This window comes from Hyposmocoma kahamanoa, unplaced genomic scaffold (assembly GCF_003589595.1).
Source record: "Hyposmocoma kahamanoa isolate Upper Pololo Valley unplaced genomic scaffold, ASM358959v1 100021, whole genome shotgun sequence".
NCBI classification, from domain to species: domain Eukaryota; kingdom Metazoa; phylum Arthropoda; class Insecta; order Lepidoptera; family Cosmopterigidae; genus Hyposmocoma; species Hyposmocoma kahamanoa.
The window spans coordinates 11,631,829-11,647,756 of NW_020653200.1; the positions used below are offsets into that span (position 1 = coordinate 11,631,829).

The 15,928-nt window shown below is 39.2% G+C and overlaps 1 protein-coding gene across 1 annotated transcript; it reads right to left on the minus strand.

The window, feature by feature from the left end:
• Positions 1-584: 584 nt before the first annotated feature.
• LOC113225730 (autophagy-related protein 13 homolog) lies at positions 585-15,226 on the minus strand. The gene is made up of 6 exons (XM_026458134.1): positions 15,047-15,226; positions 12,753-13,101; positions 11,010-11,199; positions 9,410-9,572; positions 6,551-6,691; positions 585-2,335 (listed from the first exon to the last, which is right to left on the minus strand). The coding sequence occupies exons 1-6, from the start codon at positions 15,224-15,226 to the stop codon at positions 2,102-2,104; spliced, it is 1,257 nt and encodes a 418-aa protein (XP_026313919.1). The 3' UTR covers positions 585-2,101.
• Between the last annotated feature and the right edge of the window lie 702 nt (positions 15,227-15,928).

A 15,928-nucleotide genomic window follows, 5' to 3' on the forward strand; every position in this document is an offset into this window, starting at 1 on the left:
ATTAAGTAAACAACAAAGCTCTCAATTTATCTAATTTTTGAAACATTATGTAAATACGTAGTCAGAATCTGACGCAATTATAATAAATAAGTGTTTCTTTAGTAATAATATAATTAATAAGAAAAATTTAACACAATTCCCGAAAATAATTACTAAGGACTTGGCACATGCATTCTATCTGTAACATTCAATTATAACACTAAGCTTGTGACGTTTCAGTGCAGTGGCACACACCATAAAGGGTTTTTAAAAATTATCCCGGAGCCTCTTAAGAGTTAGATCCCATTCGTTTGCACGCATTGGCATCGCGTCCATACAAAAATAAACCTTATTTAGTACGCTTCTGCATCAATGATGATAATGCTACTTATATTGAAGTACGAACGTGGTGGCCACGCGTGCTGACGTGTAATATCCAATTATAACACACCCATAATAAAAACAAATAACCCTTTTTCTTGCATTTTGGAAAAAACACGCATTTTTTAATACTATTTTTTAAATAACATTCTCAAATTCAAAATTCAAAAGTTTGTTGCACGAATGCCTTGTTAAGAGGTTTTAGGTTAATTAAAAATAACCCTGTCTAGAAAAATAGTATAAATCTTAAAAAAAGTTTTAAATAATTTAAATCAATCATAGTTAAACAAATATGTATATAATAGATATTAATCTAACGTACGCAATAGACTTAACCTAATTTTTTTGTAAATATGTGTTAGGCTAGGGATGACCTGCAACTGAACGACGACTTGTCAAGAGACCAATGCAGAGCGAAAATAAATACCGAGTCATTAATCAACATTACAGTGAAACGACCCACGACACTGGGTGTTGCCGCACACTCGAGGCTATTCAAAAAGTACACATCAACAAATCACTTTACAACTACTACAGTAACATAACAAACAATACACACAACAAATATGTTCTTCTGAAAAGTTATTTGTTCATTGTGGTCTAATTAAAAAATACCAGCAATATCACCCGGAAAAGAACTATTGGACCGTATTATTATCATTTGTATCAAAAGATGATATTTGAATCATTATGAATGTTATGAATATGTACTATGTTAGAAAGTGTATTTGGAGCCGTAAACGCAAAAACTTTCTTTTTTTGGGGTTTCGGCTTGTTGTTTTAAATTTTTGTAAAAACTAACTACTCTGCAGCATACAGTTACAGTTTCATGCGTATAGCCCAATACAAGGTAATATTTACCTAAAGGTACCAATTAACCATTCGTAATTTTACTACTACACTATCTAAGTCGTTCATATTTTATTAAGTCAGAATTTCGTAAAATACCTGGTCAAAATTTTGTTTTGACTACAAAACCAATGTCAAAATCAAATTCATTACGCAACTAGAACTAGGGTAATTATTTGCATGTAAAGCAGTGGGTGTTTTGTTTTTTTTTTCTACTATTGAGTTTGCAGAAAGCTAATCAAACGTTACCGTTTAGAATTCGCAAATGTCTCTTTAAACTGAACGCAAAAATACTTTGAGCAGGTCCTTTGCTAACGTACTATGGCAATGTCAAAAACTTGTGTTCTTAGTAAGTAACATGAGACGCTCTTGAGCTTACAAGTAAACAAATCTAAGTAAAGTGCAATTGTGGAAAACACCGTAAGCACAAGTACTTGAAAAAAATGTTACGTTAAACTATTTAGGAACTGAAAATTGTCAACATTCGCAAATGCCAATTCAATAACCTGTAGCAGTAAGCTATTATAATATAATGTATGCATAGCGTAATCATAATGGCCACGTAAGAAAGACACGCTTCAGGGAATGATACTATTAGAACATCGCAATTCTTGACTATGATCGAAAGGCGAACTAAGACACACTTTGGATAATACAAATGCAAAGATTGGTCAGTGATACTACCCCTGGTAATTCTCAAGATATCCGATGTTTACCAATATTTCCTAGGATAACAGGACTTTGTCCTTCGTTTTGCGCAAAAGGATAACAGCACAGCTGTATTCAGTCAGTCCAACCCATCTACAGTACGATTGGTTATACCTTACCATAAAAAATGTTTGGTTTCGTTTGACAATAAAACTATGTTATGAGTCGCAACTTGTTGAAATATTTAAGAGTCGGAACCGTTGTCAGAGTTGCTGAACATTGAGGCTACCATGCTGTCAAACTCCGGCACGGCATCTTCGTACATCTTGAGTTGCTGGGACAATGACTCGGAGTCGGTGGACACAGATACTTCGCCAATGATGTCAGTCCACTCGTCACTAGCAGACTTCGCCTGCAAACATTCTTGATAGAAATTTGCCAGCTCTGTTATGGGACTGCCGTCAGCGAAAGGGAAGTCCTGAAATAAAAGAGAAAAATTAGTTATACAAAACCAGTTTCTAAAACTGACCTCAACAGTAAATTGAAATTCTAAAGTAGAATAAATGGCACAAGCTGCCGTTGGTCGTCTGAAGACCACCATTTTGCAGGTATTTCCATTTTGATCAGATATAGATATAAGTGGGTGCCCCGCTTTGCAGAGAACCAAGAGAGTAATTCAATAAAATGTGAACCACTATGCTCTCTTTTTTTATAATACCAAGTGACGGGACGAACAAGTCGTGCGCCTGATGGTCATCGACACGTCTGTCCATAACAGTTGTAGTGCCATTCAGAGCTTTAAATCGCAAAGATCTGAGGGGCACTGCCATTGCGCCCGTCATCTTGAGATATAAGTTAACAAGTCCGATGTGCCTGTAATTTCACCAGCACCCTTAACCCTTCAAAACCGGAATGCAGTAATGCTCTCATTACGTGGTGGCAGAAATAGGTAAGGTGGCAGTACTTACCTGGATAAACTGTTTCATAAAAAGCTGTACTGCTATTATTGTTTAACCGTGCGGTGACGGATTAGAATACAATTCACCGCCCCTCTCTTCCCGTGGGTGTCGTAAGAGGCGACTAAGGGATATTGAGCAACCAGCTGCTCCACTGGTGGTAGGGCTTGAAAACCCGCCTGGTTAGTGACCACCGTGCGCATGATGGAAAACCCGCCAAGTATTCGCTAGTCGGATGCGTTCCGGGATCAGTCAGCGTACAACCAGAGCCCGAGGGAACGCTGCCGCGACATTTGTGGTCTGTGGAGGCTTCCGCCGAACCAGTGCCAGGACAACTGCATTGACCCGCCGGCCAGGGAGACCCGTAGAAACGGTTGTTCCGCTGGCCGCCCGCGGTACAGTACAGGGGCCCAAGCGTGCTTAACCAGCTCGTGAGGCTGCCTCACCATGCCGCGCATAATCTCGGTGTGGTTCGTCGTGCCGGTTGGTGACCGGGAGGTGGGGTCCCGGCGGCCATTCCCGGGGGGGTTCGGGGGCCCTTCCGTCCGGCGGATCAGCGCAACTTGTCTGTAGGCAAGTCTCTGGGGAAGCAGGCCCCGCGATTTGACCGCTTGCGTCGCGGCACTGTTTTCTCGCTTCACGCCTCTTTTTCCCTCCAACATGTTAGCGCAAAGTACAAATTTCGGTCGTACAGCGGTGCACACCCCCACCACTAAAGCGCTCTTTAAGGTGGAGTTCACGAACATTCGAGGACTCCACAGTAACATCCACGCCGTCCATCAACATCTTGAGACGGCTCGACCAGAAATGCTGTTCCTTACGGAGACGCAAATACTCTGCCCGGCTGACAGCAGCTACTTGAATTACCCTGGCTATATGCTTGAAGAGTCCTTCAAAGCGAAAGCTGGGGTCTGCTTGTTTGTCCGGGCAGATGTTTGCTGTCGCCGTCTGCGTCATTTGGAGGACCCCTCCTTCTCCATCCTTGGGGTACATGTTGACCTGGGCAGTCATTGCCGTGTCTACATGTGCCTCTACAGATCCCACCACGGCGACATGGAGACAACTCGTCTCATGGACCACCTTACTCGGGCGGCAGATGACGCGCAGGCGCAGTTTCCTACAGCGGAATTGGTGTTTTTAGGGGACTTCAATGCTCACCACGAGTCGTGGTTAAGTTCCTCTAAAACTGACCATGCTGGAAGAACTGCCCACACATTCGCTCTCACACACGATTTAACCCAACTGGTGAATCAGCCCACCCGGATTCCAGATAGGGTTGGTGACGCGCCCTCTTTGTTGGACCTTCTGCTGACGTCTCGCCCGGCTGGATATCGGGTGGTGGTCCAAGCCCCTCTGGGCACTTCGGATCACTGCTTGATATCCACTAAAGTGGCAAAGTTACTGCCACCACCACCTTCTGTGGCTAAACGCCGCATTTGGCATTATGCGTCGGCAGATTGGGACGGTATGCGGGACTATTTTGCATCCGTTCCCTGGCGGCAGCGCTGTTTTAGTGAGGTGGATCCATCAGCTAGCGCGACTGCCGTTGCTGATGAGATCTTAATCGGGATGGAATACTACATCCCGCATTCGGATCTCGTCAGTAAAGGGAGGCGCAACCGCTGGTTCAACCGCGAGTGTGCTGTGGCTGTTGAGAACAAACAGACTGCATACCGCGCTTGGATCAGGGGTCTAGCTTCAGACGATCCCAATACAAACACACTTAAAACAGCCTACAATAATGCCACCAGGTCTTGCAAAAGAGCGTACATCAGAGCGGATGCTCAGCGCGTCGCACGAGTTGGCCAAGAACTCTTGACGCATCCCACAGGTAGTCGTAGCTACTGGCGTCTGGCCAGAGCCGTTGCGTCGAACTTCTGCCAGCCCTCGCTGCCACCGCTGAGATATTCTGACGGCAATCTAGCCCACAAGCCGCAAGATAAAGCCGACCTCTTGGCAAATCTGTTTGCGGCTAACTCCTGTCTCGACGACTGTAACGCACAGCCACCAACTCTACCTCACTGTGGCTACACGATGTCTGATATTCGTATCAGACAATGCGATGTGCGTACGCAGCTGCAGTCTCTCGACGTCCGGAAAGCTAGTGGTCCTGATGGTATCCCAGCGATTGTACTTAGGAATTGCGCAGCTGAGTTGACTCCCGTGCTAACGCGACTGTATCGTCTGTCGCTCTCTTCAGGTCGTGTGCCGGACTCTTGGAGAGAGGCTAATGTGCAACCAGTTCCCAAAAAAGGCGACCGATCAGACCCGCATAATTACCGTCCCATAGCCATTACTTCCATAATATGCAAGGTTTTAGAGCGAATCCTTAATAAACAACTGACCCAATACCTAGAAGATCACTCCATAATTAATGATCGGCAGTATGGGTTTCGTCCGAAACGATCAACGGGTGACCTTCTAGCGTACTTATCGCATATTTGGGGTGAGGCTATAGACAAACGTGGCGAATCGTTGGCTGTTAGCCTCGATATAGCCAAAGCGTTCGATCGGGTCTGGCACAAAGCTCTTCTCTCCAAGCTCCCGGCGTACGGTTTGCCAGCCCAGTTATGCAGCTGGATTGCCGATTTCCTTCGTGAGCGGAGAATTCGCGTCGTTTCTGACGGCAGCATTTCGAGGTTCGTGAATGTGAACGCCGGCGTACCGCAGGGATCCGTCCTATCTCCCACGCTTTTCCTTCTGCATATCAATGATATGCTTCCACTTGGGAATATTCATTGTTATGCAGATGATAGCACTGTTCATGGGGGATATCATGGATTCCCCGCAGCTGGGCGCGCCGATACTGACAGAGAGCGATCTGATCTTGTCGTTGAGCTCAATAGGATATTGGACCTCATATCTGCATGGGGATCCAGTAATCTTGTTGAGTTCAACGCCAAGAAAACACAGGTTTGCGCGTTAACAACAAAATTGTCGCCGTTCCTTCCCATGCCTTCTCTGATGAGCACAGCACTTTCACCTCGGAGCAGTTTCACCTTGCTCGGTATGGAAATCTGCTGTGATTTGAATCCAAGGAGCTACATCGAATCTGTGATCAAAACAGCCTCACGGAAACTCGGAGTCCTGAACAAGGTGCGACGTTTTTTCACGCCGGACCAGTTATGCCTGCTGTACAAAACACAGGTCCGGTCTTGCGTTGAGTATTGTTCGCACTTGTGGGACGGCTCCGCCAAGTACCTACTCGATGCCTTGGATAAATTACAGCGTCGTGCTACTAGAATTATAGGCGACGAAGAGGTCTCATCACGCCTTGAACCTCTGCAACTGCGTAGAGATGTTGCATCGCTTAGCGCCTTTTACCGCATGTACCATGGTGAGTGCTCTGAGGAGCTGTTCAACCTCATCCCCCCTTCCCCGTTCCTGCTCAGAAGCACGCGTGCTGGCCTTCGTAGTCACCGTTTCACTACCTGCCGCATTCCATCGCGTACTAAAAGGTTCGGTGGCTCCTTTCTCTGCCGCACGGTTGACAAATGGAACTCCCTACCGGCACATGTCTTCCCTCCCTCTTATGATATGGGGTCCTTCAAACGAGGCGTGAAGAGGCATATTGTAGGCAGGCAGGGTGGAGGCGGCTAGTGCAGTGAGGATTCCATCGCTGCACTAGGTTCCTTCGCGTTTGGATACCACTTTCCACTTAACATCAGGTGGAGTGGAGTCATTTGCCTGTCAGGTATATAAAAAAAAAAAAAAAAAAAAAAAAAAAAGATATTTACCATTAAGCTGGTGTATCGATCGCTCTTCTTAGGCATCTCAATGGCCTTACTGGCTATGTACGGGACACTGCTGCTTGCCAACTCGGTGCTTACGCCTGGCTTGTTTATGTTCATATTCTCCGGTCCCACCCGATTAGCTTTCTGCGGTTAATGAAATGGTACTTTATTGCAGAGGCCAAAAAATAAGGGATTGTCGGACAAGTAACAGCTATTTATTTCTATTAAAAGGATGTATGCTGATGTATACACAGGGCTTTTCTCAAACAATGCGAGGAGATTACACAACTAAGTAATTTAATTATTATTCAGACTACATAATCAAACGTAAACACAAGTTAAATATAATATAAATATAAACCTCTTTATAATGATAGTATGTTTAATATTCACTGTACACTTGAGCATTCAAATAATTGCTCGTAATGGAGATGGCTTCTTGTTTCATTCTTGTTCACTGAACATGCCAACAACATATTTTTAGAAAATGTGTTAGCATTTTTGCTTGTCTTTTACAAAGTAATTTAAATTGGCTGTACTTAAATGAAGCATGTTTTCAATGGCCAAATAGACGTTTTATTTTTTAAATTTTCAGTAAGTAATTTGTTTCAAAAATTTTAATAAATCTTAAAAATTACAGGATATCACAGTAGCTTAAAAAAATTACACGATGTGACAAAGTGTGCTTAAGATTTAATAATTACATTCAACATAAATAAGTATATTACAAATATTGTAAACAGAAGCTAAAATTTTAAAGGAACAATTTATAATTTAAATGATCGTGATATGGGTAAAAAAAGAAAATAAATCTCAAGTATCTCAAGCTTAGGGTGGCCAAATTACTCCACTAATTCTTGGCTTAAATGAATGTTTAGGATGTGCAAAGATGTCAACGTTACTGAAAAACTTATTGTACGTAGTTGTAAGGCGCGAAACAATCTCATTCCGGCCATAGTTCGTACGACGTGGTGGAACGTAAAATGTATGAACGTAAAATGGTATGAACTGGGTTACTACAAGACGAAACAGGGAAACAAGGGAAGGGCTGTCTAGGCGAGTATCTCTCCTGTGAGAAACACTAAGCATACTGAAATGTTTGCATGCTTCCTCATATGCGGCGAACTTTTTTTACTCTTATAACTTACAAATTCAATGAACATTTTTTGTATGCGCTCAATGTGCTTATCATACAAGACGTATCGGGGCGACCAGATGACACTACCAAATTCTACGCACGAAGGCGTAATAAACCATTTTTAAACTTTCAATGTTAGAAAACTGGTTACACACTCGTTTTATAAACCCTAGGTTCCTGTAGGCCCTACTGACAATAGCAGCTATATGTTTGTCGTACATCATTTTACTATCTAGGATTATACTGTGGTCCCGGATTTCATTACATGTTTGTACGATGTTATTATTTAAATTATAGTCGAAGGAGACGGGGTTGATCTTGCGAGTGAAAGTAATTTTGACGCATTTATCAATGTTAACACCAATTCTGATTCGCTCATAACACTCCGAGAGTCGGAAGAGGTCACTCTGTAGCTTTAGGCAGTCCTCAGAAGAATTAATTTGCAGAATTTTTTTTTATTATCTGCATATAAAAGAAACTCAGAGTGAACAAAGCAGTTGTCTATGTCATATAAGAATGCGTTGTAGAATAACGGGCCTAAGTGGGATCCTTGAGTCCTGATGGAATGGATACAAAATCGGACCTACTACCACCAATCACGACTGCTTGGCGTCTGTTTGATATATATGACTTAACCCAACGAAATAAGTCACCCTGATCCCCAAAGTGTTTAATTTCTTTAACAAGATAAAGTGGTCCACGCGATCGAAGGCTTTTTCAAAACCTGTATAAACTACGTCAACTTGCGACCCCTCATCTATCATAATCGGTACATAATGTGTAAAATTGCTCAGATAGGTGATAACAGATCTATTCCTAAGAAAACCATGCTGTCTATGGCTAACGGTAGATCTAATGGTATTTTGTATGGATATACAAAATCAAAAACTAATTGTTCAAATACTTTTGAGATAGTATTTAGAATGGAAATCGGTCGGTAATTTTAGATTCTTAGTTTAGATCCTTTTTTGTGAATAGGCACTATATAAGCGTCCTTCCAGATTTCCGGAAATATCCCCTTCCTTATTGATCTATTACATAAAATCGCAAAAGGAACGGATATTGATGTGGCGCAATTTATAATAAAGATAGGAGGGAGTTTATCACTACCAGATCCTTTGTTAATATTCAGCCTGTTAATATGCTTTTCAACGAGTTTCTTTCTGAATGATACTCAATGTACCATAATCACCCCTAGGAGGGTATTTCAATGATAGATATGAATAATCGTTCAGAGGTTTATTAAAGACGCTCTAAAAAGACGCGTTGAATGTATTGCAAATCTCTTTGCAGTTAGAATACATATTGGAACTATCTGAAATAGTCGTAGGATATCCAGTATTGCGACGATCGCCCTTAATGGATTTGACGAAATTCCAAAGTTTGTTAGGGTCCTTGGTTTTCGGAACAGAAGTTTCTAATATTATAGTGTAATAAGAGAGTTCATTGTTGAAAACAAACGCGAACACTTCCGAACATTTCTGAGAAGAATGTATTAACAGCAAAGCCTGTTTGGGGTTCAGCGCAAAAAACCATTTGACTAATTTTCTACATCAAGGGGGTTTATAAATGACGTCAAAACTTTTGAAATTAAATTGTTTTGATGTTAATACTTGCCTTTAGAATAACCCTGCCTAACAGAGAATTAGCCTGTAAATCCTTTAGATAATTGGATTACATACAGGTTAATTCTCTGTTAGGTGCAAGAGTAGCAAATTACGTACATTTTCCATTTTCTCTTTTTCTGCAAGCAGCCACCTCAAAGGAGGTTCGGGAGGTAGTTGTTTGTTCAAAGTGACATGCAGTTCTTTAATCTTCTCAGTATCGACAAATGCGCCTGCTGTCAACGGTTTCGTTAAATCTACCTCTTTCTTGTCGTGATGTTTTCTGTAATTTTTTAGGTTTTATATTATATTTATGTACTTTCTGTTTTGGAATTTTAATTCAATCTCTTTTCTTTACAATCTATTCCGTCCTGGTGATCACAAGCTTACATCAATAAAATTTGTAGTTTCGTTGTGAAGTGCTCCTTAAACCCAATAAATTATCTACAGACTATTACACTATAAAACGAAATTATTTTATTTAACACGTAACACGCAAGGCGCACTATAAGTTTCCGGAATGAATAAGAATAAAATACTATAAATGGTCAGAAATAAATTTATTGTTTCTCAAAATATTCTACGTTAGCGTTAATGCACTTTTTCATACGAATGAACCAATTTTGAAAACATTTATGCCACTCCTCCATGACAATCTATGAAACATATTTTTCATACTCTTCGAAAACCTCGTCAGGTGATGAAAATCGTTGACCGCGTAACTGGTTTTCAATTTTTGGAAATAAATAAAAGTCACAAGGTGCCAGATCGGGACTGTACACGGGATGGCTCATAAGGTCAACGTTGTCCACCTTCAAAAATTCATTTGTCTGTCTGGCCGTGCGAGAACTGGCATTATCGTGGTGCAAGATGATACGACGTTTACGGTTATTTTTACGGAGTTTGTCAATAACTTCCGGAAAACAAATGCTCGTGTACCAATCACTATTCACGGTACAACGATTCTCCAAAGCGACAGTAGACACGTGACCAGTTTTATTTAAAAAAGAGGCACTTTGGTTGCTTTCGGCGCATCTCGAAAGACCCATACACTCAATTGCTGCTATATTTTGGGATCTAACTATAAATCCATGTTTCGTCACCTGTTACTATGTCCCACACCAAATTTTACGCCCCTTCGTTGAATCTGGTAAGCATGGCATGGTGCAAACCAAGTGACGCGATCCATTTTTGAGCCTTTGTCAAATTGTGTGGGATCCACCGAGAGCACAACTTTTCACACACAAATGTTTGTGTAGTATTAATTGTATTTGACTCATGCCTATGCCTAAAGGTGCCCGAATCTCATGGTATGTCACACGCCTGTCTGTTTTGATCATACGGCGCAAAGCATCGATGTTTTTGTTGTTCACAGTAGTGGACGCGACCATCACGAAATTCGTCACTGAGATTCACACGACGGCGTTTGAATTCTGCAAGCCAGCTATAAATAGTAGTTTGGTGTTTCATCGCCAAATGCAGTTAGAAGCCGAGCGACGCTCCGCTGAGCTGTTAAATTACACTTAAAGTCGTAGAAAATCTTACTACGAAAATATTCACGAGTTAAATACAGCCAAAGAGTTCCATTTTCAAATGTTGTAATTACTTTTTAAATATTGTTTATATAAATGGCCAGTTCCGGAAACTTACAGTATGTACAATAGTTTGTTAGTCATTTTAAAGAATTGTTTTAATGTTATGAAGATTGTTGTACTCTTACCTGGGACTCTCCATAGGGAAGTGGTCGCTTTTGACCATAATGTCATCACTATTGAGCATACTTTGTTGGTCAATAACCCGTTGTTTGTTATCTGGCAGTATAGTCATCTTCGTCCTATACATCACTTCAATCACTAAAGTGCCCACCAAAGTACGAAGCTCACTCACTTTAATGGTTTTGAATTGCTCACCTAAAAGTATATTTCTTCTTTGAATGTATTAATAAAAGTATACTATTTAATTTCTACAATATTTCAAACTTTTTCATTGGTCACAAGTAGGACTATGCAGGGCACGATGAATAAACAGTAAATAGGCATTTGTTCACTTAAGTAACAATAACTTAAAACTACAAAGAAATAGAATAGAATAGAATTGTTTATTTCATGTTATCAATGTCACAATATTACAATTGGAAATACAATGTCAAGGGATAACTATGATCGTCAGTAATAAAATTATAATAATAATAATGAATATAAAATAAAGTAGTATAACTACTGCTTGTCGAATAAAATAAAATTAAAATTGTTTCAAAAGAAACTCATCGACACTGTACAATTCAATATCCAATAAAAGGATTTTTAGTCGGGTACAAAACGTTTCATCATTTCTAACACTTTTCAGGTCTGTGGGTAGATGTTCGTAAAATCGGGGACCTATTACCCGCGGATTTCTAGTTGCAAGTTCGGTACGGTGGGCAACGGATTTTAGTGTTCCCGCGTTTCGTAACGCTCGGCCTCCGCCCGTACGTCGCTCATAAGTAGCCAAGTTTTGACGCGCATAAACTATTATATCATAAATATATTGTGAGTACATGGTCATTATATTGTATTGCTTAAAAAGGTTTCTGCCGGTCTGACCCTTTTTTATGCCTACTATTGTTCTTAGTGCACGTTTTTGAAGAATAAATACCCTAAACGACTCAGTTGAATTACCCCACAGTGTGATGCCATAAGACATCAACAAATGAAAATATGCATAATACGTCTGCCTCAACACCACATTGGAGACAAGAGGACGCAGTTTCCTCAGTGTGTATGTAGCACTTCCAAGTTTTTGACATAGAGTTTGTATATGTGACTTCCAGTTCAAATTTGAGTCTAGCGTTAAACCCAAGAATTTACAGGTGTTACATAATGGAACAATGGAGGTGATAATTGGCTTTGTTATAGAATTTCTTCCTGAGAACAACATAAGGTTTGACTTCGATTCGTTAAGAATAAGTCCATTCGCAGAGAACCACTCACACAGCTGCTCATACGTGCAGGCTAATTTTTCTTCCAACTCGTTGTAGGTTTTAGCACACACTATAACGGTTGTATCGTCCGCAAATAGAACCACAAGACCCCCTGATATAAAGTATGGCAGATCATTGATGAATGCCAGGAATAGTGTATTACCTAGGGCAGATCCCTGTGGGATGCCAATGGTGACGTCACCAGCCGCTGACCTAGTTGTTGTACCGTTTGTACTGACCTGAACCGTTTGCCGTCTGTTTTGATAAAAAAGACTTTAATAGGTTATGGGCGACTCCGTTGACGCCATACACAGCTAACTTTTGAATTAATAAATCATTTTCAATTACATCGAACGCCTTTGTTAGGTCACAAAAAATGCCTGCAGTTTTATACTTATCATCTATACTGGTAATAATAGAATCTACTATATTTTGTGCTGCAACTACGGTGGATTGATACGGGGGATAAAAAGCTTTTTTTATTATATTAATTAAGTAACTTACCCAATAGAGTGGTATTGGGGGAACCACCATATATTTTATGGAAAACCTTATAGGATTCTCTATTTTGAAGACGAGACATTTTATAAGCAGGAGTAATTCTTGAAATACTCAATGTTGACTTAAGCATGATGCTCATGCGGTAGTAAATTGTCGATACAGATGACATATTAGGGTCACATCCTGGTGCCATCTTCACTGTCCACATCTCCAATACCATTTCATCCCCTTCAGCGGTTTTCAAAGATATTTCAATGCAGAGCACATTCGATAGGGCAGCAACCACTTCACCATTTAAAACCTTTTTTGTGTCACAATTAACATCGGGTTCATCAGGGATTGACAAGTTGAACTAAGGCAATAGAAAATAGAATTAATATAACATATGTTGGTTCAGTTGAAAATAAATATATGTATAATACCAAGTTCTGCGTAGACTGACAAGTGGAGAGGGAGAAACAGATAATATTTCGCATAGAAGTTACGAATGTCCTTGTCGTATTAGAAATCTGTCATATCAGTGTTGGTAAGGTTAGCCAGTCTAGGCATTGCCTTAAACGCCAAGTGGTTACCGGTGTGCGACGCGACGAGGTTCTTTCTATGAACCAGAGTTTGTCATAAAAGGAGTCTATGTTATGGGAATCATTGAGTATTTGGGTAGTGCCAAACATTTTCGTCTTCTCTGTGTTTATTGGCAGTGCCTTTTTTACATTTCGCCAGTATTGACTTTCTGCCTAGTAATTTTAGAGGTTTCTGTAGGTTCTGCTATTACAAGCTTTCATATTAGATTTTAAAGTTTGATGTTTTAAACACTTTAAATAACTAATTTTCATTATTGACAACATATTTTTGTCGAAAATAATTACCAGTGTCGAATACTTAAGAGTAGTTACACACGCCGACAATTAGCAGCGATGCAAACGCGCGTATAACGCGCGATTTATACGCGAATCGCGCAATTGCATCGGTGCAAACGCGCGATTGCATCGATACAGACGCGCGACAGCATAGATACAGTTGCTTATGTTGAATCATTAGGTATGAAAAATCTGTATGGTTTTATGTACATTGCTTTCTTAATTGTTAATTTAAAAGTGAAATTAATAAATATATTAAATAAACAAATTAGTTAATTCATTATAAATGTGCATTGCATTTGTATCATGTTTGCTTTGTGTTTGCATCGTTGCATAAAGTTACCGTGTGTAACCGCTCTTAGTGTCAAAGAATAAATTGTCAGCCTTTATACATTTTAGATGATGCAATTGCAGTCATTGCACAAGTACACACACTTTTTAATAAAAATAATGAACATGCTGTAAGGAAATTAAAAAATTTAAAAAGGTTGAAGGTTTTGCAACTTTAGTACCATGTTGAATGTTATTACAAAATAATTAATTATTTATTTTTAAGCAAACAAAGACATATTTCAAAAAAGAATTTAATATGTGCTTCTTGTACGGGCAGAGGTGTAGTGTAGCATAGACTTATGTGTATAAAGTAGTGTATCAGCATAAAAGGCCAAACTTAGATAAACTCAAACACTAAACAAATAAAAAGGCAAAGGGACAAAGTAAAATTGTATATGCACAGCTAAATTCATAAACCTCATGCCTCCATTAATGCAAGACTTTTGAGTAGGCACAAAAAAAAAATTACTTGAAAATATTATATGATTATACTTTTATTTTGTATATAGAAAAGAAACTACAAATGAAATTTTAGGCTTATGTGCTCAATATTGCACTTGAAGTGTAAAAAAGGGGATTTATACCAAAAACAGAGTGAAGAGGTTTTGAAATTTAGCTCAAAACAAAACTTTAATTATTAATGGAGTTAAACCAAATGAATTTGACGTCAAGTAATACATGTAATTTTTATAACAATATGCCAATATAATGCATTTTGTTCATAAATTATTACCAAAAATGTATTACGCAGCAAAATAAAAAATTTAAACATCAACTTCACAGAACAATAATAGGATAACAAGATCTATTGTGAATTGGAAATGTATAAACAGGTGAACAGGCCATTTCACTACATTGCCATTCAAGGGCAACTTTATGTACATATACCTCAGCTCATATGAGCATTAAAATACTAGGACGTTACTCCTAAACGCAAAATAGGCGCATTGACGTCAAGTTGCGGACAGCAGCCCAGTAACATCAAGTACTTCTTTCATAAAATTTCTAAAAAAGGTTTAGTGCACTACAAGTATCTTAATTGTACCAATTAGCTTATAGATAAAAATGCAAGAGAGTTACTTACACCTAAAACGTAAGTAAACCTACCCATTGTAAGTTAGTTGGGGATGAAGATAACCCATTATCTAATGGTTTTATATCATTACATTCTTGAGTAATCTTCTTCCCTTGCCTGCTCTGTACAACCACCTGTGCCACTTTTAAAGCCAAAATTTTAGTAAATTTGTACAATTTCGCTCGTTCTTGTGCTTCCATAGATGAAGCCATTTTTATAATAAACAATTTAGTTCATTTAAGTACGGAACTTTAGTACTATTTGCGCAGTAGGCAAGTTGTAGATAAATCATTCAAAATCCATAGTTTTGTTATTGAATCATGCACATAGACATTTTATCTAAGTCCACGACTTTCAAACAAAATCACTTTTCGTTCACAGACATAAAGAATCTACAAATATTGATAATATTTTATCCATAATTTCAGATTAATAAAGTAAAAAATCAGAAAGTCGCCAACGCGAACACGCGATAGTTTTATTTTTGACAGAAGTGGCAGAATGTATCATTGGCCAAAACGAATGGGATAGATCTAGTGCCCTTAGATCTAATTGGCTCCAATCATACGAATTTGCCTGCCGTTGGATAATGACGAACTGACGTTTCGATCTACGCAATTTCCATTCATCTCTTATTTCTCAAACTCAATTATAAAGTATTCAATTTTATTTAATAACTCACGCAAAATAAAACTTCAGATGTGTCTAAACGAAGAACATAAATGATGATGAAATGAGCCTTCGAATTATATTTTATGATAAATTTATTCAAATTTTTTTCCGCGAAGATTCTACTATTTGCACCTTATTTGCACAGACATCTGTGACTAAAAATTTGAAATTTTTCCGAAAATGACCTAACAGTAAAATAGATATGTTTAAAAAAAAATGTTATGAAATTGTTATTTTTTAAA

Bases quoted from the DNA above. Each gene is read 5' to 3' on its own strand.
- LOC113225730 (XM_026458134.1), bottom strand. From the start codon at position 15,226: ATGGCTTCATCTATGGAAGCACAAGAACGAGCGAAATTGTACAAATTT. The intron at 6,692-9,409 runs GTACGTAATTTG...CATTAACCGCAG, and splicing joins AAAAAGAGAAAATGGAAAAT to AAAGCTAATCGGGTGGGACC. The intron at 2,336-6,550 runs GTAAATATCTTT...CTTTTATTTCAG, and splicing joins ATCGATACACCAGCTTAATG to GACTTCCCTTTCGCTGACGG.